The sequence below is a fragment of the Drosophila sechellia genome, chromosome 2L (genome assembly GCF_004382195.2).
Source record: "Drosophila sechellia strain sech25 chromosome 2L, ASM438219v1, whole genome shotgun sequence".
NCBI classification, from domain to species: domain Eukaryota; kingdom Metazoa; phylum Arthropoda; class Insecta; order Diptera; family Drosophilidae; genus Drosophila; species Drosophila sechellia.
The window spans coordinates 4,821,114-4,844,516 of NC_045949.1; the positions used below are offsets into that span (position 1 = coordinate 4,821,114).

Consider the following 23,403-nt stretch of genomic DNA (forward strand, 5'->3'; position numbering starts at 1 on the left):
TATGACAGTTCACTACCCACACAAAACCTTTACTTTTGTTAAAGAAAAATACGAATGACGCCAGAAACTTGTAATGTTAAATTTATAACCAGTTTTTAATATATTTAACCAATGTAAATTGTAGCTTACATTTATACAATTCTCCATCATTTTTACATGACCTCGATTTGACATAAAATTTGTATTGCCTACATTTAGGCTGGCCAATAATGCGATTCACTAACTTAGATTTAGTTTTAATTTTATTTACAAAAGATAGCTAAGCCATACTACACACAGATTTGCTAAGCACCCAAATACGCGAGCATTTCTATACAGAGGTTAATTAGTAACTAGATAAGCGCACAACCTAAGTGTCCGTCTCCAGACTGACATCCATTAGCTCCTTGGTGATCTCACTTTTGCTCTTGAGAGGATCAGGATTGCTCAGCGTGTTCGTATCCTGGCTCAGAGCAGGTGGTGGCAATTTGAAGCCACTTGGACCACCCAAATTAAGGGATCCTCCTGTGAAGACAGGAGGCACTGTTGTGGTGGTTGTGGTGCTGGAACTGGTGGCCATTTTGTAGAGCAACTGCAGCTGCTTCATGGCACTGGTGGGATCTGTTGCCTGTGCCTTCTGATAATTGCCTGCCGAACTTTCTTTCACCAGCTTCTTGGGCTGATCCTTCGATTTGGGCTTCTGCGGTTTCATGCCATTCGACCAGGCCTGCAGCCAGCTGGCCCCATTCCTCTCCGTGGAGGTCATCAATCTCTCCGCCTCCTCCATCACCTGCTGGCGGTAAAGTTGACGGGCCAGTGCCTTCTGATCGCTCTGGCTCACCTGGCGCTTGTTGAACGATTGATCATCCTGGCTGGGCTCGCCGATGGGACGCGTCTCCTTCTGGGGACCCAGTTCCACCATCACCTGAAAGTCCGCATGCTCGCCCAGGCGAAAGCCAAAGCCCAAACGGGAATCAGTTCCTGTTTCCATGAGAAATCGCATTAAATTAATGGTTCCATTTGTATATAAATCATCTTACCCTTTTTAATCGGTGGTATATTGGAGTAAACTATGGATAAGATGGAGGGCAGTTCCCGGGGCACAATGAAAGCTGAAGCATTTTGTGCTGTAAAAGTATACAATATTTAATTGACACGACCAATCCAATGATTTTATCTCTCTTCTGCCGGCCAAGCCCCAGCACTTATGTAAATTTTGGGGCCAGTTAATTTCAGGGCGGATTATGTAAGCGTTTTATGGTCTTGGCTTTTCGGATTCACGGATGACTAACAGTGCGTATGCTTAATATCTTACGGCTCTAAGGTCCGTTTCACTTTGAAGGTCGCTAACAAATTCATAGTGATACTACATTATCTAGATAATAATATAATGGTTAATAAACTTTTTTAGTCTTATCATATTAGTTATCCAGAAAATACAAGTTGATTAAAACAATTCTCTTGTACAAACTGATGCGTTTTAATTCCAATTAATCTGCTCATAAAATAATTAAGAGTAAGGGTGACTAAGTAATTTCTTTAAACCAAAGCTGTGTCTCTGAGTATTAATGTACTTCATTCACTTAAAATGCTTGATCTTATTATGTTATTATGATTTTTTCTCGCACCTAACTATTTTGCATTTCAATGGAAAAATACTTAATGATTTTACTCCTTGTACTTTGATCGCAAAGAACCATTAGGTAACTCTAATCCGAACAGAAATAAAACCCAAAAAAAATAAAACGAATCACATTGCGAGATAGACAATGAGACCCATAGACGATCCACAGGTTAAACAACATCTGCGGCTATCCGACGACCTTGACACAAAGACCGGCAACAAGTTGGAGCTCATGTGAGAGAGCTCAGGGTGCCAAAGTCTGCCGTGGAACTGAACTGAAGATCTCGATAGACTGTCGCCGGATCGGTGGAAGTAGTTGGACCGGTTACAAATGCTCCAATCTGGGCGATTCGAACGTTTTTGAAGGCATTTACTTACTGTGGAGCAGGCCGATCAGCACGGGCAGCCAGAGGCTAGCGAAGCCCCATTGTTTTGGCCAAGACATCATGGCCAGCAGCAGCAGTCAGCATTTATGTGGCGCCGCAGAAACTGCAATTACACACAGGCGATTACTTCATGCCACCAGCGATATGATATGATTACTACAATATTTGTTGCAGAATTTTGCTTTTGCTGCAAACTGACTCGAGTTTGGCGCGTTTGCGCAACACTCAGAAAACCCGATTTCTGACTTGAGGTTGGTCAGGTTGTTCGCTTGGAAACGGAATAAAAAAAGCAGGTGCGTCATTTGGATAAATATTTGAAATATTTGAGTTGCCAGGTTTTCGTTGGCCGCATTTGTTTACGCGATTTCGATTCAAATGCGATATGCAAACACAAATACACACACATATACCATACTATACTATACTATGTTTTTTTTTGGGTCTGGCTCGAAATAAAAGCGTAAATACAAAAATCCACAACGGCAACAACACAGCAACGCAGTTTGGAAATCACTCTCACTTTTGTTCAATGAGCTTCGCATTGTTGGTGGGTTTTTTCTTTATTTATATTTGTTTTTCCTTTACAGTTTGGCCTTGTCTCATTTTGGACCTGATTGATTTCTGACTTCTTTCGGCATTTTTTACTGCTGTAAATTCATTTACACGCTAACTTCCCAAATTGCTGCTAATAAACTGGGCAAACATCGCGCAGAAATTTCGGATCGCATAAAAATGAAAGTTAGTGGTCTCGAAAATATGTGTTGCTTGCTATTTTCGGCAGTACTGCAATTTTTCTTTTTTGCTCTTTGAGCAACAACAAAACGTAACGCACATACGAATGGCATGATTATCAAACTAACGTATTTTCGGTTCAATTCAATTCGATTCGATTTGAATTCCTTAGCGAGTGCCCACCGTAGTTCCAGTGACAACTTGTCCGCTGCGCGTCTGCAAGGCAACTGAGCCGAAAATCGAGAGTGTCTGCGGTCGTGCAACATGCGCTAAAATTCCGACACACTCTCGCTCTCTGCGGTAAGCTGGGCTCTGCACTGAAAGAAAATAAGTGTATATGTTGTAATCTGAATCTGCTTAAAAGCTTTTCAAGTTGCATTGAAAACAGTACGATAAAATTTAAACTTACTTCAACTACTACGTTGTATACTTTTTAATATCAAAAATTTCTGCAAAATTTCAAAAATATATGCTATGTATATTCTATTTTAAATTCATGATCATAATATTTCCCATATAAATATTATAAATAATTTGAAGTGCATAAAATTTGTATTGGTTACTATAATTGATTTAATCCTAAAAAATATTTATTGTATTTAAACCTTTGAATATTTAAAGTGATATAATTCTATATAACTAGACCATTTTTTTCACTGTACAGTAAATCACGTAACTTTGCGCGGTAGCTGCGTACTCTCTTTCCATTTCCATTGAGCCGCGCTTCAAACTGAAACTGAAACTAAATCTGAATCTGAAACTGAGACCGGCTGTTGGCATCTGCTCCATTAACGTCATCATCCGACGGAAATTGGCGCACTTTGCTTGGACCGGAGTTAGTATGCCTTCTGAGGTTTTGGGTTCACTTTTTGTAATTTCTGTACCCCTTTTTTTTGGCATATTTTTGCGGCATTGTGAAAGGTTGCTTCGGGGCTTTTCATAAAACAAAATATGAAAAGGATGGTTTTTTCATTCAGTTTTATTTTTGTGGAGCCTATAGCGTTGATTATGATCAAGCTGTGAAAAGAAAGTACACCAATGAATATATTGCATTTTAAAAATATGTTATGCAGAACCATTAATTAGCACTTGTAGGCAAAAATATAAAAATACCTCTTAACCGTTTACCTTTTGACTCTTTGCAAATGTTTTTAACAACTTTGTAGGTTCATTGCGCCGCGTAATTACCATAAATGCCAATGCCTCTTTGACGAATGCCCCAACATGATAGGGTCTAATATGCATATAGTAACCAGTGAACCTCGACGATCGTTTCGCCTAGTAACAATATGGATTATATCGCATTGTATGCATACTTTGCTTAACTCAGCTTCAATTGACCTATAGACTGAGTCCACATGCCCCCTTTAACGACCCTTCGTCTAATTAACGAAGACGCACGTTGTAACTTTATGACGTACATTTTGTTTAATTACCCTACGCACATGCAGATGTGCCAAAAAAACCAGTCAAAATGTTTATGTAATAGGCGTTGGCAGACTCACATACACAAATGCACATAAAGAAACTTAGATATGTAAAACATTGACCCTATAAAAATATCTAATATGAACGTTATTATTATTATTGAGAATTATTTTATTAAAATAAAATTATATTTATTTTTTTTTTTAAATACATCTTTTCTTGCAGTGTATTTGCCAGTCAAAAACAAACAAGCTGAGCGGTCAATGCATGAAGTGCAAATAGTTTGTGAGGCTCCATCTTCATAATTGCCATTGCAGTGGACTCCTCTTCACTTTTCAATTGTTTGCCTTGCAATTGTTAGACTGCTAAAATTCATAAAATTAAACAAAAAGAAATGGAAAATTAAAATACGCTACTGGAACTTTACAAAAAGAAAAACCCAAATAAACGAACGAGCTTTTTACCAAATTTAAATTTGTAATATTTTTGATAGCATACTTTTTTGCTGTTTTCTTTACATTTTGCAAATGTAAAAACATTTATGTATATTACATTTTTGTAGAATTAAGAAAACAACATTATTTTTTTATTACTCAACCATAAAAACTGAAAAGTCTTTATTTAGCAAAAGGAATAAAACATGCTTGTCGCCATTAAATTTTTACATTCCATTAAAAAAAGTAATAACAACAATCTTTAAATTAGTTTATTTGTTTCGTTTTTATTTGATTCGTATTCATACATTTAACATTTAACAATTGTTTCACAGTTCAGCGACAGTATTAATTGTAAATAATTAATTTATATTTATTTTAATTCTCTTAATTGTTGTTGTTTGTTATGTTATTTATACTACACACTACATTAACAACGACGTGTAAAAATAAATGTATTTTCGTGTAATATTCTTCGTTTCCGTATCTCTCTGTTTACCCGGAACCAACACTTATGGCCAACGCATAAGGAGTTGATTCCCATCTTGGTGCTGCTTCCGGCATCGGAAGCCGGATGTGTGTGGGCATTTGGAACAGTTTCTGTCCGTTAGGTAACGAGGTACAGTGCGCCTTGTTGCGAATCGACACAGTCAACTCCGTCATCCACGGGGGCCCTTCATCAATGCCACGCGAACAGCGAATGCGAAACGAGCAGGTAGCCCGTGGTGACAATGATGCTGCCGATCATGATGGGAAAGCCAACTCTGTGGGTTAAAGAGATGAAATTAGCATAGTGTCCTCTTCCAAGGATAACGAATACCAACTTGAAGAACTGCAGGAAGGTGAACTTGTAGCCGTGCTGCTCCGCCACGCCGGCACAAACCACATTGGCAGAGGCTCCGATCAGAGTGCCATTGCCTGGTGGAAATGGTAACATATAGTTATATAGAATAATCTTTGGAATATAAGATATATAGATATAAGATTAAAGGACTTACCTCCCAAACAGGCGCCCAAGGCCAAGGCCCAAACCAGAGGCTGTAGTGGCAGATTCAAGGTGCTATTCTGCGCCAGTGATATGGTGATCTTGACCATCATCGTGGTCAGCGGTATGTTGTCCACAAAGGCGGAGGCCACAGCGGAGACCTGCCGAGAATAGTGGTTATTGAGTTTAGTGAAATTGAGTTTATACTGCGAAACTGACCCATAGAATGATCAAAATGGCCACCATCAGTCGCCGATCCTCGCCAACTCCCAGGATAATGCCCTCTGTCATGTTGCCGATCCACTCAATCAGTCCCAGTTCCGTCAGGGCCTCCATGAGAATAAACAGAGCTGCGAAGAAGAGCAGCGTGGACCATTCCACGCGTGCCAGTATGGCCTCCATGTCCTCTATGTCAGCCAGAATGATGAGGAATATGGCGCCCAGCAGAGCGGTCCATCCTAAAGACAGTCTCTGCAGTTCTGGAACCGAGTGCAGGAAAAACAAACTGATCACAAAGATCAAGGCGGCCGAACATTTGATCAGCAGCGGTTTGTTGCGAATGGGGTACTGCAAATGATAATAAAATATATAATATGTATATTAAGAAATATATAATACAAGTATATCCCACCTTTGCCTGAAGATTGGCCAGAGTTTGTTGGTAATTGGGTGCCGGTTCTATGACCGCCGTCATGCGTTTCTTCAGGCTTCTCTTCAAGCGGTTCACCTTCTTCATCAGTGTCTGCCGCACCAACTCCTCGTCCTTGGAATAGGCAGATAGACTGGCGGCTGCCCGCTTCCACACGTGTATCTCGTGACGCAGTTCCTCCACCTCCGGCGAGTCCTTGAACTGCAGATCACTGATGTTGCGAAACTTGAAACGCAACTGGATATAGGTCTGCACCATCACCAGCAGAACTCCGGGCAGCATGTGCAAGGTGAAGACAGCAAAATTGACGCCCTGGCAAAATATATACATTAATATATATATAAATATCCAATATCCGAACTTACATTCTTGGATATGTAGCTATTCGAGGCTATGATGACATTGGGCGGATCCCCCACTGGAGTCAGTGCCCCGCCAATGTTCGAGTAGATGACCATGCACATGAGTATGGGCACCGGATTGAGGCACATGACCTCGCAGAGTCGTATCGTCACCGGAGTCATCAGCAGCACGGTGGTCACGTTGTCCAGGAAGGAGGACAGGACAGCGGTGAACAGGCAGAGGCAATTGATTAGGGGCCAAACGTGTCCGTTGGTTATCTTGTAGGCATACACAGCCAGATAGTCAAAGACTCCCGTCTCGGAGAGAATGGCCACCAGGATCATCATGCCGAAGAGCAGCAGCAGTGTCTCCACATCGATCCAGCCCATGATGGTGGCCATCGAGGGCCTGGAGTTCAGCGCAGCCAGTATTCCAACCGACAAGGTGGATGCGATGATGGCAGCAAAGGTTCGATTCACAATCTCCCAGATGATCATCACGTACAGACCGCAGAGCACAGCCGCAGCATAGATGACTCCATCCCGCTTGTAAATGGGCGACTCATCCACATTCAGCTGCAGCGGCAACTCCCCCTCGATGGAGCTGGTGAACTCGAAGCTCAGCTCCGTGCGATTGGCCTGGGCCAACCATAGGGGGTCAGTGGGACTCAGCTCGAAGGTACGCTGCTTCTTCGTGTCCCTGGTGGCGTCTATCAGATCGGGATAGACCACGTCCAGTTGCCACACCTGGCTGGCGTTCTCGATGTAGATCTCCATGCCCTCGCCATCGAAGTAGCTGCGCATCACCTGCACCTGGAGCTGGGGCAGTGGAACACTCGCGTTGATGGCCAGCTCGTTCTCCTGCAGGCGAAAGGGTCCGCGCAGGCCCAGGCCAATCCTCTGCAGACTTGCGGTGGCAATGGGAAACACTCTGGGTGAGCTATTCCTAGGAACACTTATGAGGCTCAGCTGGTCCACATGCTCGTTGTTGGACATCAGGAAGGCGGTGAAGACGCACCAGACCACCAGGAGTACGGCTATCTTGAACCAGATGAGATACTTTCGTATCTGCAAAACAATAGATACAATATCAGATTAATATCTGATTAATTGGAAAGCCATTGATGTACACCACCTACCAAACTCTTGGCATGCGGCTCGGTCTCGTCGTGCTGATCATCGTTGTTATTCTCCAGATCCCTGCAAATGGGCACGGGGAATCACAGAAAACTGGTTGCACTAATTACGTAACTGACAATCGAGGCGCACAGAACTACGAACCTGCCGTCGAGCACCCGCACCTGACCCGCCTCGTTCGTCACATTGATGCCGATCTGTGTGAATGGCTGGTTGGCCAGCGCCGTCTCCTCGTGGTGTCCATTCTGCACCCGCAACTCCGACTCCTCCACGTGCAGCTGTTCCACATCTGCGATGTACAAAATAGATGCATTTAAAAATAGTTATCCATGGAGGTCCTTGCCGGCTGATTGACCTAACCCTGCCACGGAATTGGCAAATATTTGTGCGGAAATTCACTCATTTGCTGCTCGCGAAAGGACAACTGGCGGTTAACTGTATACATGTCACTTTGGCCAGGAATCGGTTTAGTCCAGCTGCCTTCTGCGACGTGTTTGTATTATTTTATTGGCCCAGCCGAGCGCGGTAATCGACTCGAGGCTATAAATACCCAGAAATGGCCATGGGCGAGCTGGCGGAGATATTGGCCAACGCACTGATGGCTGGGCGACGAGGATGCGGAAAAAGGGCACATAAGGAACTCGAAGGTTCACGACACATTTAATACGGCCCTTGGGAATAGCGAACTTCTAGAAGCCTTATGCTTGTACTTTCTCTTGCTAACATAAATGCAATATTATTTGTATATTTTGCAGATATAATGATTCCTTTTGGCTGTCTTGAATCTTCAATTTAAATCAAATTTACTGGATAATTTGCCCTGTAATTTGAGGAACCCAGTCAAGATTATGTCCACTTGCGAACTGACATCATACGTATGCCGGAAAGAGACTGCTACCCTGGCATTATTATAATTTCCAAAGCCCCAAATAGTGGGTCTATCAAAACAATTGAAGATAAGCTTGGACTTAAGTTTTTGGTATGCAAATCAGGCAAAAAAAAAAAAAAAATAGAAAAAAACCCAATGTCAATGCCAAGCGCCGACGCAAATGGCAATAAAAAATTCAGCAATAATTGCGGCAATAAAAACGGTGGCCAAACAGCCAGGCATAAAAAGTAAAGGAATTATGTGATACTGGGCAGGAGGCAGGACACAGGATCCAGTACGCAGAACTTACCGCCATGCAGACGTTCGTGCTCCTGGCGAAAGGAGGCTAGACTGGGATCCTGACGAATGCGCTCCGGCAGAGTCCGCCAGACCTGTAAGGCACCTTCTGTTACTTCGCTGCATGTGTGTGTGTTTGTGTGGACGGAGCAGGATTCCAAGGAAGGAGCAGGAGCCCGAGAAGGAGCCGCGTTTTGTTACACATCGGGGAGCAATGAAAAGAGAGAGAGAAAAGAAATGGGATTTAATAAGATTAACCGGCTTGTGTTTGGAATTTGTTTGCTCAGGTACTGGGCGTGGAACTGGGTGGGCGTGGCTCATTTGGCCGTCCGGCGGCCAAAAACATTCAATAAATTTTTTAGCACATCCATATTGATTTTTTGCCCAGCTCGCGCGTGCAACCATTTCGTATTTATTTGATTTGACTTATATGAAGACTTTAAATCGAAGTTGTTTACCCTAAAAGGGATTTCTCGAGGGTCTCAGCCACGTGCTCTACATGAAGTGGAAAATCCACTTGTGGTTGCTTCGCCGAATGAAAATCTGCTTAGCTCGAAAGGATTCTGATTGACAACAAATCGGAATAGGCTCTTAGGCAGCTGGCAATAAAGTCGGATTTTGATAAATATATTTAACCATTTGGTTGCCAAAAATAGATATTATAAGAAGACTGATTCTACGTTCATGAATAGAAGTCAGTTCTTAAGAATGGTTAAACTTTTGATATGCTTATGAATTAAAGATGAATCACCCAAGCAGTCACGTAGTCCCACAGATAACTAAGAGCGATGGCAATTCTCATTCTAATAATCCACACAAACCAGCCGAAAGTCATGCCATCATCTGCAATACAGATTTGTAAATCACTTGCAAGAATCTGAGAAGCCGAGCTCAATTAAAGCGCAATGCCAGATGCGACAAGCTCTGAAAGTCCGGAGCGCTTAAAGGTCGTTATCAGTGGAAAAACGCATCGGACCAAACCGAGATGTCTATTTATACTGCTCGTAAAATATTGTTTTCCATTTCAAATGCGACTTTAATGACTCTTTGCCCATAATGACTGCCATCTAGCCAGCTGAGGTCCACCAACTTGATTGGAAGAAGGGAAGGTTCCTGGGTAGGAACGCACTTCGAGGGGTTGCAAATGCAATTTGTGCACTTGGCTCAAGTGGGCACACAAATCTTAATTCAGTCGTCTTCACTAAATTTACTTAGGCCTGCCTTAGAACGATAAAAAGTGCTCGAAATAAGTCATAAATTATATTTACTTAGCTTTCAATTAGCCGTCTTGATGGACGGACGCGATGTGGTCATGTCATAAATAAAAAAAACAGAAACAGAAACAAAGACAAGACCGCCAAAGTAATGCTGACACTGATTTTCCACCATATAGATACATATATATATATACACATATGTATACTAGTATGTAACTACCTAGCGAGTCAGTCATTTTAGCTTGAACTTGCCTCAATTGCAATTATCAGCTTAGACAGCTGTGGTTTTCACAGCTCGTTCATAACTCATAAGTTCTTTGATTGCCAAGCGTGATGAGGCGCAATGAAAGGATGTGTCGCTGGCAAGGATTCACAAGAGAACATAATTGGATAACGGTCGGATCTATGGATATCGGTAAAAAATCTCATTACCAGTTTACTTTAATCTTTTTGGCCTTCTTAACTTAACATGCTAATATGCCAATTGAAGCTAATCAAATCGTTAGCTTCACTTTAATCCATACAAAATAAGTAGAAATTTAAGCGGAGCATGTGCGAACCTGCTCGAGCATGAAAGAATTTGTCAAGCAGTTGCCGCCTGCTCAACGCAATGATTGAATGATTTTGTTGATGGCTCTTAATACTGTGAACAGCTACTTTATGTTACGCCTTCAATCCGCTGAAGTGGGTACAAGTGTCCATGCCAAAGATGGATTCAGCCAACAGAAAGGACACCCACGAGCAGCAGGATATCCTGTGTGCTAAGCAGACAAGCTATCATTAGCCGGAGCCAAACGAGTTTTACGCTCCACCGAAGTTCCCGGCAATTTGTTGGCTACACATTAAAAAATATAATTTATACTTTTGTAAATGCATGCAAATAAATAAAAGGCTTTACTACAGTTAATAAACTAAGTGAAATATGGTCTAAACTTTTAGCACCTTATGGGCTTTAACAAAAACACACTACTATATCATTAGCTATATAGTTTTTTTCTTCTTTTTTTGCTCTGTAGAGAAGGTGAACCGCTGACAAGCTGCTTAATACTAGAACACAATTTATTTTCATGCCCCCCACTTTGGGACACATACTCATCCTCGTATGCGTTATCCTCGGCACTGCTGTTGGTATTGTAGGCCATCCTTGGTGGGGGAAATTGTTAAAGTTCAGGAGCTTCGCGAAACGTGACACTCAACAAGTATATATTTTCGTATTTATTTGCGGAATATATAGCGTATTATTATTACGTAAATCTACACTCGCAAAAGCCGGGGAAATTGTGAAATTTCCCTCGTTAATCGCATATTTTTGCGCCGCTGTGGGCGATATCGGGGAGCAGCGCCGATCTTGTTCAATTGAATAGCGGGATCGCGTTGCCTTGACCGACCACCACTTGTTGCCGCTGCTGCGCTCTTGATTGTCGCGTGCCCTTTGCGGTGCTTTCGCTTTGCTTTGCTCTTTGCCGCCGATCGTGTTTCGGATCGGGCGTCTATATGCGGTATATATGCGTTCGAAAGCTCAAGCGGTACTAACTGCCGTCCGCCGTTTTTTACCCTATTTTGTAGGTTTTAATGCACTCGCTGTCGCTGCGCAGTCGCGGCGCAGTCGCAGCGCAGCGCATTCGTTCGAATTTCAGGCGAAGCAGCGCGGCAAAGAAGAAGGTAAGCACCAGCGCTCATTATTCGCATTTATGCTTTCCCGGCGGTCACTGCAAGTGCACTCGAAAATCAACAGTCAACTCGACCGATCACCGTTCGTACACTCAGAAAAATCAAAAATATATGGCTTGCAAAAAGTTATGGCAAAGAAAAAAGAAACTAAGATGCATTTGGATTAAATAAGTAAAAGGAGGATTAAAAGGAGAAAAATTAAAAATATGTATATCGAGTCAAAATATATGCAAAATTAAAAACACTGATTAAAAAAAAAAATGATTTATTAAAAAAAAAGTGTTAAATTAAAGTAAACATCTTAAAGTCACTACTTCTTTCAATATATTTTTTTGAGTGCAGCTTAACCCAAGCATTGGCTCCCTTTAATCTCCACTCCCCCTCCCTCGCCCATTCAATGCTTAGGGATTCTGTTTTCATTTTCGGCTTCGTCGAGTGCCCTCTCTTTCGCTCAGTGTTTACTCTTCCGCTCTCTTCCATCATTGTTGTTATTGTTACTGGCGTTGGCTTATTTGCACTTCTTTCAATTACACTTGATTTATCACATTTGACAGTTGCTCTGCGATGCTTTTGATCTTGCGCTGCGCTACGCATAGTTCTTTGGGGACTTAGGGTCCATAAAATACTTCGGTATTAGAACATTTATGTTAATTTCAATACATTTAATAACTTTAATATCCAGAAAAGTAATAAGACCGATAATACATAATTATGTATATTTTAAAATTTATAAAAGTTTGAAACCCATTTCCTTTGTTAGAGTAGTAGGACCTTTGACCTTTCTTCCTCCGCCTTATGGATACAGTATACAATTTACTATGATTAAAAACTGAATTATGATATTAACGGAAAAGCCAAACACTTTCGAAAATAATGTACTTGTAGCTCACTTGATATAGTTCCAATTATAAATTCTATTTTAAGCCGTAACCCGATACAATTTTCATCAATTTGTTCAGCTCGTTCTAAACGATTTTATGACACGAGATGAGCTATGAACCCGGTCATATAAACACATAGTATAGGTTGATTCTGCAATATGGCGAGGAAACAACAGCTGCTCAAGGTTCGCTTATTCTGTTAAGGAGCCGTGCGAATTATGAAATACTCGTGGACCGTCGAAATTGCGGGCGTATTCAGTGGATGCTACGCGGGGCCTTGGAGTTCAAGTGTGCCCCTTCAATTCGCATGCAAATTTGGGAAATTGAGCCAAATCCGAACGCGCCCACGTGATGCGAAATTCAGAGCGTATATAAATACATATGTATATAATACCATGTATATAAATACATATGTACATATCCAAGTAATTGAAAGGCAGCCCAAGAAAATGGCGCCTGTCAAAACTTTCAAACAGACGCATATTTTTGCCGCGTAAGCGTAAAATATTTCAAGCTTTTTGGCCAACTCAACAGAAAACGCTGGCTGCTGACTCACTGACGTCACAGGTGTGTTCCGGCCAAGTTTGCATAATGCGACAGGTAATGCTATACTATGCTTTTTCCTCAATAGATTAGAAAATCTAGCCAGCACAGGGCCACAAGTGCAATCTGACACCCGGAGCCACCTAATGATAGCCATTTCGTCGCAGCTTGGCTAATGAAAAAGTTCTTCAAGCATGAAGATATATATAATTATATATACATATATAGGTATGTACATATATCACCGTGTTGACCAACTGCCACAGGTGCTTGCCGTGGCCGAGTGAAATGCAATTTAATTGAAACGACGCTGGGTTTCGCATTACGGCGGCAAGTTAAGAGCGCTGGCATTGAAATTGAATGGAAATGGATATGGAAGTAGCATAAATCGAAGGGAAACTGCGGCGCCAGTTGTCGCCGTTTAGCTCAAAGTGCGACATTTCGATGGAAAATAGCTTATAGCCGATGGGACACGCCCCGTCTGAGCCCGTTTGTATATATGTTTATTCAGCGGGCTATTCAATCATACGATACAATACATTGCTGTCAATTTCAAGTTCAATGAGCAAATTGGTTGAATTGCAGCTAAGTAATGTGCTGATTTAGCTGTCAATTCAGTTCAACTACGATTAGTTAACACATTTTATTGTTATGTAAGAAACCAAAACAAGGCAATTATGTTTGATGTACCGCGCTTGTTAAAAATACATGTTCCGTAAATAGCTTCTCAATTTAAAAATATTTCGGCCTGGCATTAAAGTTCACAACGCTTGAGTGGCGAAGCAATTGAGAGTGCACGCACTTTTTTCCGTTTGATAAATTGAATGAACACGCGCTCATCAAACGGCTTTCCTCTAACGCTCGGATGTATATTAAATCAACTCAAACTTGCTTAAGTAAGTCGCACTCACACAGATACGAGTGCGCACGCACACATGTGTGGAGACGTGGAGAATCGTGAAAGATGAGCCTATACATTATATATATATATATATATATATATATATATAGGTCATTGTGCGGCAATGTGGATAACGAAATTAGAGAGCCGAAAAAACGTTATTTCATCCAGTCGGTCATTCGGTCGGTCCTCTTTTCCATTTTAATTTCACTCTTTGTGTTTTTCTATGCACAGCAAAATTATTTCTAAATTAAAAAGTTAAACAAAAACTTGCATATATACTAAGAAGTTAAACTAAGTATTTAAAAGCTTTAAAATATGAGTAGCATATCTCTTATATTGGTTCCTAAAAGTATGCTATGCAAACCTTGAATTGCTCTTAAGCCGCTTAAGAGAAGAAAATATTATATAGTAAGATATATCAATGTATATATTCAATCTTTTTATAGTATTAATTTGTTAATAAATCTAGCTAACCTGCCCAACTTTTTTCCCAGTGCATGTCATTCGTGTGGCGCTTTCAATGCGACACGTTTCATTAATTTCGAGAAAATTGAAAGCCTGAAACGCTTTGCACTCGGCGTTTGCCATTTGGCGATGTGATGTGTGTAGCGACTTGAAGTCTTATTTGTGTTTATTTTTTTTTATTTATTTTTTTTATTTTTAAATCAGGCTGCGGCGGTTGGCAGGCCTCGATTAGCAAGTTAAATCTTTCGCCGACCGTGCGAGTATTTTTCCACTGCAAAAAATGCGAGTTAATTAATTGAAAAGGCGACGTGTATTGCGGCTCCATAGAGTGGCACAGCTGCTCCGCAGAGTGGCAAGTGGGGAATAGCACACGTTCCTAATGGGCTCATAGTCACACGTTTCGACGACGCCTCCATAAATCGAACTGTGACTGAGAATGACCATTTCGCCAAGGGCAGGGCTAAGTGGGTGGGTGGTGGTTGGTTGGGTGGTTGGGAGTGGGTTGGCATAGATAGGTTCATAGGTTCAGCTTGCAGTCGAGTGTGGTATGCAAATTGTCGGCATTCATTTTGCATTCATATTTAATTTCCACATACTTATTACTTACTCGCGCTGAATCAAACTGCAGTTGTAAAATAATTTGCTTAGCTAATTAGTACTCAGTTTTGTTTAGCTTATAGTTTCTTTGCAAATGCTTATTTATAGATTTTGTCACGTCATATCGGTTTGAATTGCTTGTAGTTTGTTAGCTTAACTTGTTGATTCTTCTAAAGATTACGTACCGGTTTCAGATTTTCTTTTTTAGTTATTACTTTCAGAATATATAGTTTTAAATGAGGTGTACGACCTTGCGACCTTTACTTTGTCTTTTGCGGCAAGTGGCAGCTGGAGTACCTTAACCCAATTTCGGCATTAAATGCTTTAATTATTCATGTGTCATTTTTATGGCCCTCGCTGTCGTCGACGTGGCTCAGAAACACACATCCTGGCGGGCTGGTAATCACATTTTGAATGAGCTCGGAAGAATGCAGAATCGTGGACTGAGACTGGGCCAGCATGACCTTGGCTGGGTGGACGAGGTCGTCGTCGCAGTTCGCGTTATGCGAAGGAATTTTTACTTTTAGCTGACCCACATTTGGGTGTTAATGGCCTGCCTAAAAATCGCCGACTAGACCACGGGGCGGATGAGCGATGGGTGTGGGGCCACGTTAAGCATACGCAGTGTGGGCAGTCCAAGTGCTGCTCCCAGTAAAACAAGACACACAAATTGAAAATTAATTGCAGAATAATTTGGTTGCATGGCGGACTGGGATTTCGATTTGTTTCTCGACTTTGTTGATTTTTCTGCCGGCCATTCGCTCAAATAAATTAATTAGTATTTGTCTAAGAACATCTCTTCCTTTTTAGTCCATTTTAATAGGAATGGAAAAGAAAAACAAAAAGTTCGAGTCACGTTGCCAGGACACTTTGAGGACCCATCTGACATCCCGATTGATGGATGGGTACCTGGAATCTATGAAATATTCCAACGAATTTCTCTTTGCCAATTCAATGAAGTGTTCTGTATTGAAACATTAATGGCAACGGAGACAGGACGCCGCACATTTGTCCACATGTTTTGGGCAAACGGAAATTAAATGTCTGACATTAATTTCTTACTTGTTTTTCTCATCTTTTCGGTCGACACATGTTGCTGCCATTCGAGGGAATATTAGACCCGTACACGATTACATGTTTATGTTTATGTTGTGGTCGAGACGGCGCACCGGAACTGCCTTCTATCCGGACCACTCTCCACCGGAGTTTCGGGCACGTGCCACAAGAAACCCATATAAACATATAAATGTACGAGTATATGGGAATTCTACATTAGCAGATGTAAGGCAAAACAGGTCTCGCCCCATGAACTTTGGCATATCGCAATCTTATAATGGAAAAGGTTCAAAGGGAAACTTTAGCTGAGACAAAAGGAGCACAAAACTCATACCACCTCATGAACGAAGAATGAATCTCTACTTCAATAATCTTTAAAAAGTGCAAAATGTAGATCTAAGCTAACAATATTTAAAGTTTCTTAAAATGTTTCATAAATGGTATTTAAATATGGAAAAAATGTGCTAATGCTCATGGTTAATTCGATTTAACTTCCATTATATTGACTAATCAATTGCTTTTATTAGCTTTAAATATAAGCTGCTTAGCTGTTGTTTCAGTTTTCAACTGATTGCCTTTGAAAGGATTAATACCAGTTCGAATTTTGCTGCTTTAAAGAGCTTATTAAATAGCGAACAAATGGTATAACAAATAATTTAGAAATACATTCACATTTATTAAATGACTAATTTGTATTAAATTCATTAAATTAATTAGCTATATTGACTTACTTTGGCTGTGGAAAGTGGTCGCTCTTGGTGGACGCCTGTCTGTGGAACCACAGGGGCTTGGCCACCTTCACCCGCATCCTGAATGGCCAGATGTTCTTGCGCTTCTTGTGGATGCCACTGCCACTCCCACTGTGCCGCCGCTGTCTCGTGGTCGATGCGGCAGTGTGGCCCACTGTGCCGGAGTCCGTCGTCTTGCCGCTTGGATGGTTGTTGTTGCTGGTGGTGATTGGGTGTTGGGTGGTGGTGGCAGTGGGCGGTGGTGGGCTGGGCGCAGCGTGAACACGAACGGGCGCAATTTTGACCGAATTCGATGGGTGTTGTTAAATGGGTTAAGCGGGTGACGTCTAGACGCGATGGTGAGATTTAACTTTGGAACCCCTTTCTCTATTATTACTAATTATTATCGCAAATCACAAGAACTTTATTTGTGGGCTTTCAGGCCTTTCTCTTGTACATCTTGATGTAGAACAGTGCTGTTTTGTGCCGCCGCTTCATATAAACGAATCACGCATACGCAGTGTTGTCTATCAGAAGTAAATAAATTGATAAATAAAAATAACAGCTGCTATTCCCGAAAAAAGTTCATGGTTGCGTCACGCAGGGATTAATTATTCAGGGTCCAGAGTGACGAAAATAGTCGAGCGATAGACGGGCCTAATTGGGAATCAATATTCGTTTAGTTGCGCATGGCCTCATTTCATCTGGGCAGCAAATCAGATGGCACATCAAAAATCCAATCGCAAAGTACAAGGGATGATCACGTACGTCATCGTCCGCGGTCCATGGAGCACGTTCCATCGGTTGATTTCCGATGGGTTTTTTCAGACACCCGTATACTTTCGTATTAAGTTCTACTTAATTATGGTGTTTGCTGCTAATTAGTCGGCGTACCCCTTCATACATTAAACAATTTGGGAGGAGCGCATAATTAAAATACCCAGCCCGAAAATATTTCAAATTATGGCAGGCCATCTGGGGGATTAGGCCGACAGGATGTGGCCAAAATTACGGGTCAAATGCAAAGCAGACACGTGGCAAGCACTCAGTTCGGTTGCATGTTTCAGCGAAAAAACAAATATATATTATGTTGCCGAAAATATCCTGTGCGTTGAGCGGAAATTGCTTTCACAGATATGTCGCCGTTTTGCTGCGGAATATATTTTTATATATTTGCCAAAAAAAAAAAAAATGTTTGCTGCTACATAATGTGTCAACAAGGTGGATAAGCCATCTATTCTATTTTGTGGTTCGTGGAACCCATAAATATTCCAGGAAATTTGGGTCAAGCCTGCTTAAAGCCATTTGTTTAAAGAAAGTCCAACTTGCCTGAGTTTACTTATGACAGCCATTAGTCTAATTAGTAATTGATTTCAGTGAAACATAAGCACTCTTCTAGAACTCGAATGCAAATCAGCTGGAGGGCTGTACTCTACAGACTCTTCATTGTTGTGTCAGCAAACTTTTCGCATCCTGGCTGAAGGCTCTCTGGAATCCTTTGGCAAATTAACGCCACAAAAGTTTGGTGTTGTCGAAAACCCTCGAGCAATCACTTAAAATTTATTTGAGTTTTCCCTAAAAGCCATTTTCGTTAGCTCATAAATGCTATTCCAGTTTGGGGGGCGGGGCAAAAGTGATGGATGCGATGTGTCACATCTAAACTGGCATGAATATTTCGAATGAGTGTCTTGAAAAGTTTGCAAAGCTCTAAAAAAAAAAACTAGCATAGAAGCCTGACACGCATGTGTCTTCATTTCAGTGTTGCCTACTTTTTGGGGGGCGCTATTCATTTTCATTTTCATTTCCACTTCCTTTTCCAGTTTCATTTTCATTTTGAGTTTACCACACGATGATGCTATGCTGATGAATCAATTTGTCCTGCGGAATATATTACTTATTCGCGTGGCCTGTCAGTGGTCAATTATTGATTGGGTTGGGCCCAAAAGGTGCGACCCCGACGCGTATCATCCATAAATTATGAAATATTTGCCAGCAACTGATAGACTAATTCAGCTCAAAGGACCTGCTCACATGCCAACGAATGCCTGAATGTTTAGCCACAAAAATTGTAAATACCAGGTGCAAGGATTCCCAAGGATAGAAAAGTACTAAAATCCTGGGGAATCCTTCAATTAATTTATATATATATAAATATATATGTGCATTGCGGTCACCAGATGCTAGGCAATTATTCAGAAAGTCAGAAGCAGACTAATTACCAACGCTTAATGCAAAGGAATTGCTCCTTTTTAGGCCTAATGAGCAAAATTATCCTGAGGTAATAAGAAACTGGAAAAACGCGTGGAACAAAGGAAAAATTTCCATAATTAAAAGTGGGCTTATCTCCATGAGATTGTCTAGCTGCAGCCACAACTCTGAACTTTTTTCGGAAAAGTCTCACTTGCTTAAGAAGTTATATTCGATGATAAGCTCACTTTAGGTTTGAATTACTTTTTTTGTTGTTTTATGCCCCTATTGTGCACTCCCTTGTTTGATTACTATTTATTTGTATAGCTATTGTTTGCCACTCGAACGCGGATTGCCGGACAAAGTCGCACGTCCGTTTCGAGCGAAAGTTGTAAACTGAATAAATCTGCGGACTCGGCGCCGCGTTCCTAGTTATTTTAGCCGGTTACTGCCGATTCCGATTCCGATGCCCATCCGATGCCGATCCGATGCCAGAGGCAGGCGTAGCTATAGCTACTCATTCCGATACCCATGTTGCTGCTTCGTGCGGCGCCGAAGTCGCAGCTGTTTTCGGTTGAATGGCGCATTGAAAGCGCCGCCGAGAATTGAATAGAACGTGGCTGCTTTCAATAGCTGTTGAATGCCTCGGGTTTTTTTTTTTCAGCTGGAATCGCTCGGATTCCAATGGCCAACAACTTGAACTTGTGGCTCTTGGACCGGCAGAATTTTAGTTGTGTATTTTATGAGAAGATTTCTTTGAGTGTAATTTGTATCTGTGGTTAATTATAGCTAATTGTTACTTTATAGAACCTAAAGTCATTTAAGTCTAATAATAACACATACATTCTATTACTATTGGTTACCTAAGTTTCTGTCTAATGACTTCAAAATATTTTATATTCAATAAGATATTGTGGGTGAATCTGCAATAAATGCATGTGATTCCCACAATCTAATCATTTTTTTACTCCAACTTAAGCCTGCTAATTTGAGCAACCGAATTAATCGGCAGACTTAATGCTATTCAGAGCTTAGAAGACACGAGAAACCGGTCGAGCAATAAGTGCGAATTTAAATCACTTATCATCATACAGCCCAAAAATAGTCATGGAAATGATACGATACAGCATTTACGAGTATGTAACTTGGAGAATCTCGCCGAAAGCTCTCGAGACTTTCGCAGAAACGAAAGTGAAATCTGCAGAAGAAGGCAGCTTTATCAAATTTAAGGCCGTCCGCTTGTTTATTTATAGGCCAAAGCTGATAAATCCCACTGAAGCTTCCAATTCCGACAATATAGACGACCACGCGCGGTTCCATTTGCATGTGTTTGTGCTTGTGTTTGTGTTTGTGTGCCACAATCTTGTACATTTTTTTGTATCTTCTGTATGGGCAGACAAAAGGCGAGTTTATCAAACAGCTTCTGCTTCTGTGCCCCAGCTCAATTTTCACGCTTTTGGCTGGCAATCCAAGTGCGAGACCCAATCTGAATCCCAAAAACCCTAATGCCACTGACAATGAAACGCAAACACACTCCAAGGAGCTGAAAGTGAACTCGTGTATGTATTAGTTCTCGTTTGACATTTGAGCGACTTTAAAGCTGAATATTAATGCTCTTTTATTCCGCAATTTTCCTCACCCACATGGCAATAATAGTAATAACGCTGATGATATCCACAGTGAGACGCACTAGGTGTGTTTCTTCCAATAGCAATTGTATCTTCAAGGTCTCTGCGGCTTATCCATCTGAATGATATGGGGCATGGGTGCAGTTGATCGGAATTATATGGGTTAAATGCTATCAGCAGTTACTTTCTCTTTACATATCCGTTCTTAAGCTATAGTTTGTTGTAAAACTGTAATACCACATAAGCCACGTTATTAAGTACATTCCATTTCATAATAACAACTAATACATAATTCATTTCCACTCAATTGTGCCGCAAAGGTTGGCCCCTATAGAGACATAGTACATTCCATATTCAAGCCGGAACTTTTACAGCCCCTAAGCTCATCCCTTGGCAACAGAAAAGTGTATTTACAGTTTGTGGGAAAATTGTGAGCGGAAAGCCCTCATGTACAGGGCTAGTTCTTCGCACCATGCCAAAAGCCACCCACCCACCAAAACTATGACAAGTTTCCACACATGTTTCTACATAGATGTATGTCATCGTGGGACCACCAAACTTGGATTGCATGTTCCAGGAGGGATCACGTGGTTCTGGTTGGTCTTGAAACTACTGAATGACTTTTCATTTGCTTGTCAGAGAGTCAGCGTAAAAATGGGCAGCCACTTCAAAGTGTTCAGCTGTCGGGGCGAATAACTTATAGCCCATAATCCCAACTGTAACCCTTAACCCTTCCCCACTTTTCTTTATTTTTTAATTGCCAACGGCAATTATCGATGTGTTAGCTGTAATTACTTGGTATCAGCGAATGCAACAATGCAAATTAATTGCAAGCAATATGCATACAGTACTTAGTGGATTCTACACTTGGTCAAGACGTACTGTACACAACGAATGCCCAGCGTGAGTAAATAAACAATAATTATGTAAATAACGAGCGCTTATATAATAAGCTAAGCGTACTTCAGGTTTGATTGTCAAGAATATGTCAAATGGTTACAGGGTGTCCCAGAAACTAGTTATAAGTTTTTATAAACATATAATTTTCTGTCAGAAATTCTGTTGTTTATTAGTACATATTTTGTTGCTTATGATTCGAAAATTGTTAGTGTCGATGTTAGTCGACTGCACACACCCTGTATATTTATGAGCAGCCCTCTCCATTGCAACCAAGTGTAACTGCGCTATAAACCAGAGAACTCAGTGATTTACCGTTTCGAGTTTTCCCTTTAATTGTTAATTAACAAGGCGGAACTTTTAATTGAGGACCAACTGCGTATGTAATTCGCATTACCCTAGCTTTTCACTCCACCGATAATTTTGTGTGGGAGTGAGTGCACTAATTTGAATACGACACTTAACTTGAATGTTTAACTTAATACAACAAACAGCTGTGGAGGCTGTTGAACGGAAATCGAGAACTATAAATAAAATAATATAATGCAAGGCAAGTCAATATTTATTCGCCATTGTTTATTTATAATCTCCACAGTCTCTGTGCACTTCAGTCTATTCACACGTGTCCAAGGTATTACATTATCGATTATAAGCACCCTGTATCGAATGGTAGTTCCCAGAAGCGAATTGCTTCAACAAAAGATTGGCTACTATTCTTGGAATTATTCAAACAAATTCTAAACAACAATACCTTTGTTACTGGCATTTTGTTACAACCACAGCGTAATGGAAAAAATCCCTAACAAAACAAAAACATGATTAATTCGGATTAGGAGTACATTTCAATCAAAGTTTCGGAGAAAAGCGCATTTATTACTCTGCTGGAATTCCAACGCATTGGAGTATGAAATATACGAATCTGCTGTGTCTGCTCCAACTAAAAAACAAATAAATTGTAATCAATCTCAATGGAAACCATCTGTTGCGGTTCACAGCGGCTTAAGTTCCACAAAATGTCCTCGAGTTGATTTCTTCTCGGAAAACAAACAAGTTGCAACCAATGGACCGTTATTAAGAAGCTTAGCAGGACATTAAAAGGAAAAGTTTTGGGTCCACCATCTCCAGCAGCACAATTAAATGCCAGGCTAATGAGAAAACGGAACCAGGCAAATCAACAAACGAATCTTCGAGTGGCGGTGGCCAACCGGGCGTATACTTAATATAGAAATAGGCTGACGGGGCGTATACTTGATGCAGCCGACTTACCATTTGCTGCGATGCTTGGCATTCAAGTGCAGCCAACTGATGATCTCCTGCAGCTTCGACTGCCGCTCCTCGTCCTCATCCCGATCGTCGTCGTCGTCATCACCCGGCTGCAGATGATACGGATCGCGTGTGTGGTCCGTTATCATAAAGCTGGGCTTACTGTATCCATAGGGAGATGTCATTTTGGTTCACCTTAAAAAAAAGCAACTCGATTTCTGCCTAATTTCGTACGCTTGTCACAATTTCTTTTGGCCTGCAGGGTCTAAGCCAATTTCCAATTTTCACTTTACTCCTTGGCGCAAATTAACTAAAATTCAGTCAGTCGTTGCTGCCGACTTTCCCTCTCGAGGCTGCCATAAAACTGCTGGCAGTCTCCTCTCCACATGGCGGGCAGGTCGGGTCCTCCGTTTCACCTCCTCCATTCGCAATCCCTCGTGGCCATTTGTCTGTGAACTTAAAATACAATTTACCTATGGAACGAGCGCTGTGGAAAGTGTGGAAAG

At 41.3% G+C, this 23,403-nt stretch overlaps 2 protein-coding genes across 6 annotated transcripts; both read right to left on the bottom strand.

Annotated features, from left to right (window-relative positions):
• Nucleotides 1-76: 76 nt before the first annotated feature.
• On the bottom strand, nucleotides 77-2,944 carry LOC6613396. 2 transcript variants are annotated; one of them, XM_002037834.2, is made up of 4 exons: nucleotides 2,850-2,944; nucleotides 1,982-2,092; nucleotides 1,020-1,106; nucleotides 77-960 (listed from the first exon to the last, which is right to left on the bottom strand). In XM_002037834.2, the coding sequence occupies exons 2-4, from the start codon at nucleotides 2,049-2,051 to the stop codon at nucleotides 350-352; spliced, it is 768 nt and encodes a 255-aa protein (XP_002037870.1). In that variant the 5' UTR covers nucleotides 2,052-2,092; nucleotides 2,850-2,944; the 3' UTR covers nucleotides 77-349. The 2 variants fall into 2 exon arrangements, with proteins under 2 accessions (XP_002037870.1, XP_032573932.1); XM_032718041.1 differs by having other exon boundaries at nucleotides 2,905-2,943.
• Nucleotides 2,945-4,931: 1,987 nt separating this feature from the next.
• LOC6613397 (P protein) lies at nucleotides 4,932-23,215 on the bottom strand. 4 transcript variants are annotated; one of them, XM_032715866.1, is made up of 11 exons: nucleotides 19,374-19,493; nucleotides 16,926-17,449; nucleotides 8,874-8,980; nucleotides 7,840-7,984; nucleotides 7,698-7,758; nucleotides 6,583-7,626; nucleotides 6,200-6,529; nucleotides 5,788-6,135; nucleotides 5,582-5,729; nucleotides 5,408-5,501; nucleotides 4,932-5,347 (listed from the first exon to the last, which is right to left on the bottom strand). In XM_032715866.1, the coding sequence occupies exons 2-11, from the start codon at nucleotides 17,000-17,002 to the stop codon at nucleotides 5,263-5,265; spliced, it is 2,439 nt and encodes an 812-aa protein (XP_032571757.1). In that variant the 5' UTR covers nucleotides 17,003-17,449; nucleotides 19,374-19,493; the 3' UTR covers nucleotides 4,932-5,262. The 4 variants fall into 4 exon arrangements, with proteins under 4 accessions (XP_032571757.1, XP_032571763.1, XP_032571753.1 ...); XM_032715872.1 differs by having other exon boundaries at nucleotides 19,358-19,493; XM_032715862.1 differs by lacking the exons at nucleotides 16,926-17,449; nucleotides 19,374-19,493 and adding an exon at nucleotides 22,901-23,215.
• Between the last annotated feature and the right edge of the window lie 188 nt (nucleotides 23,216-23,403).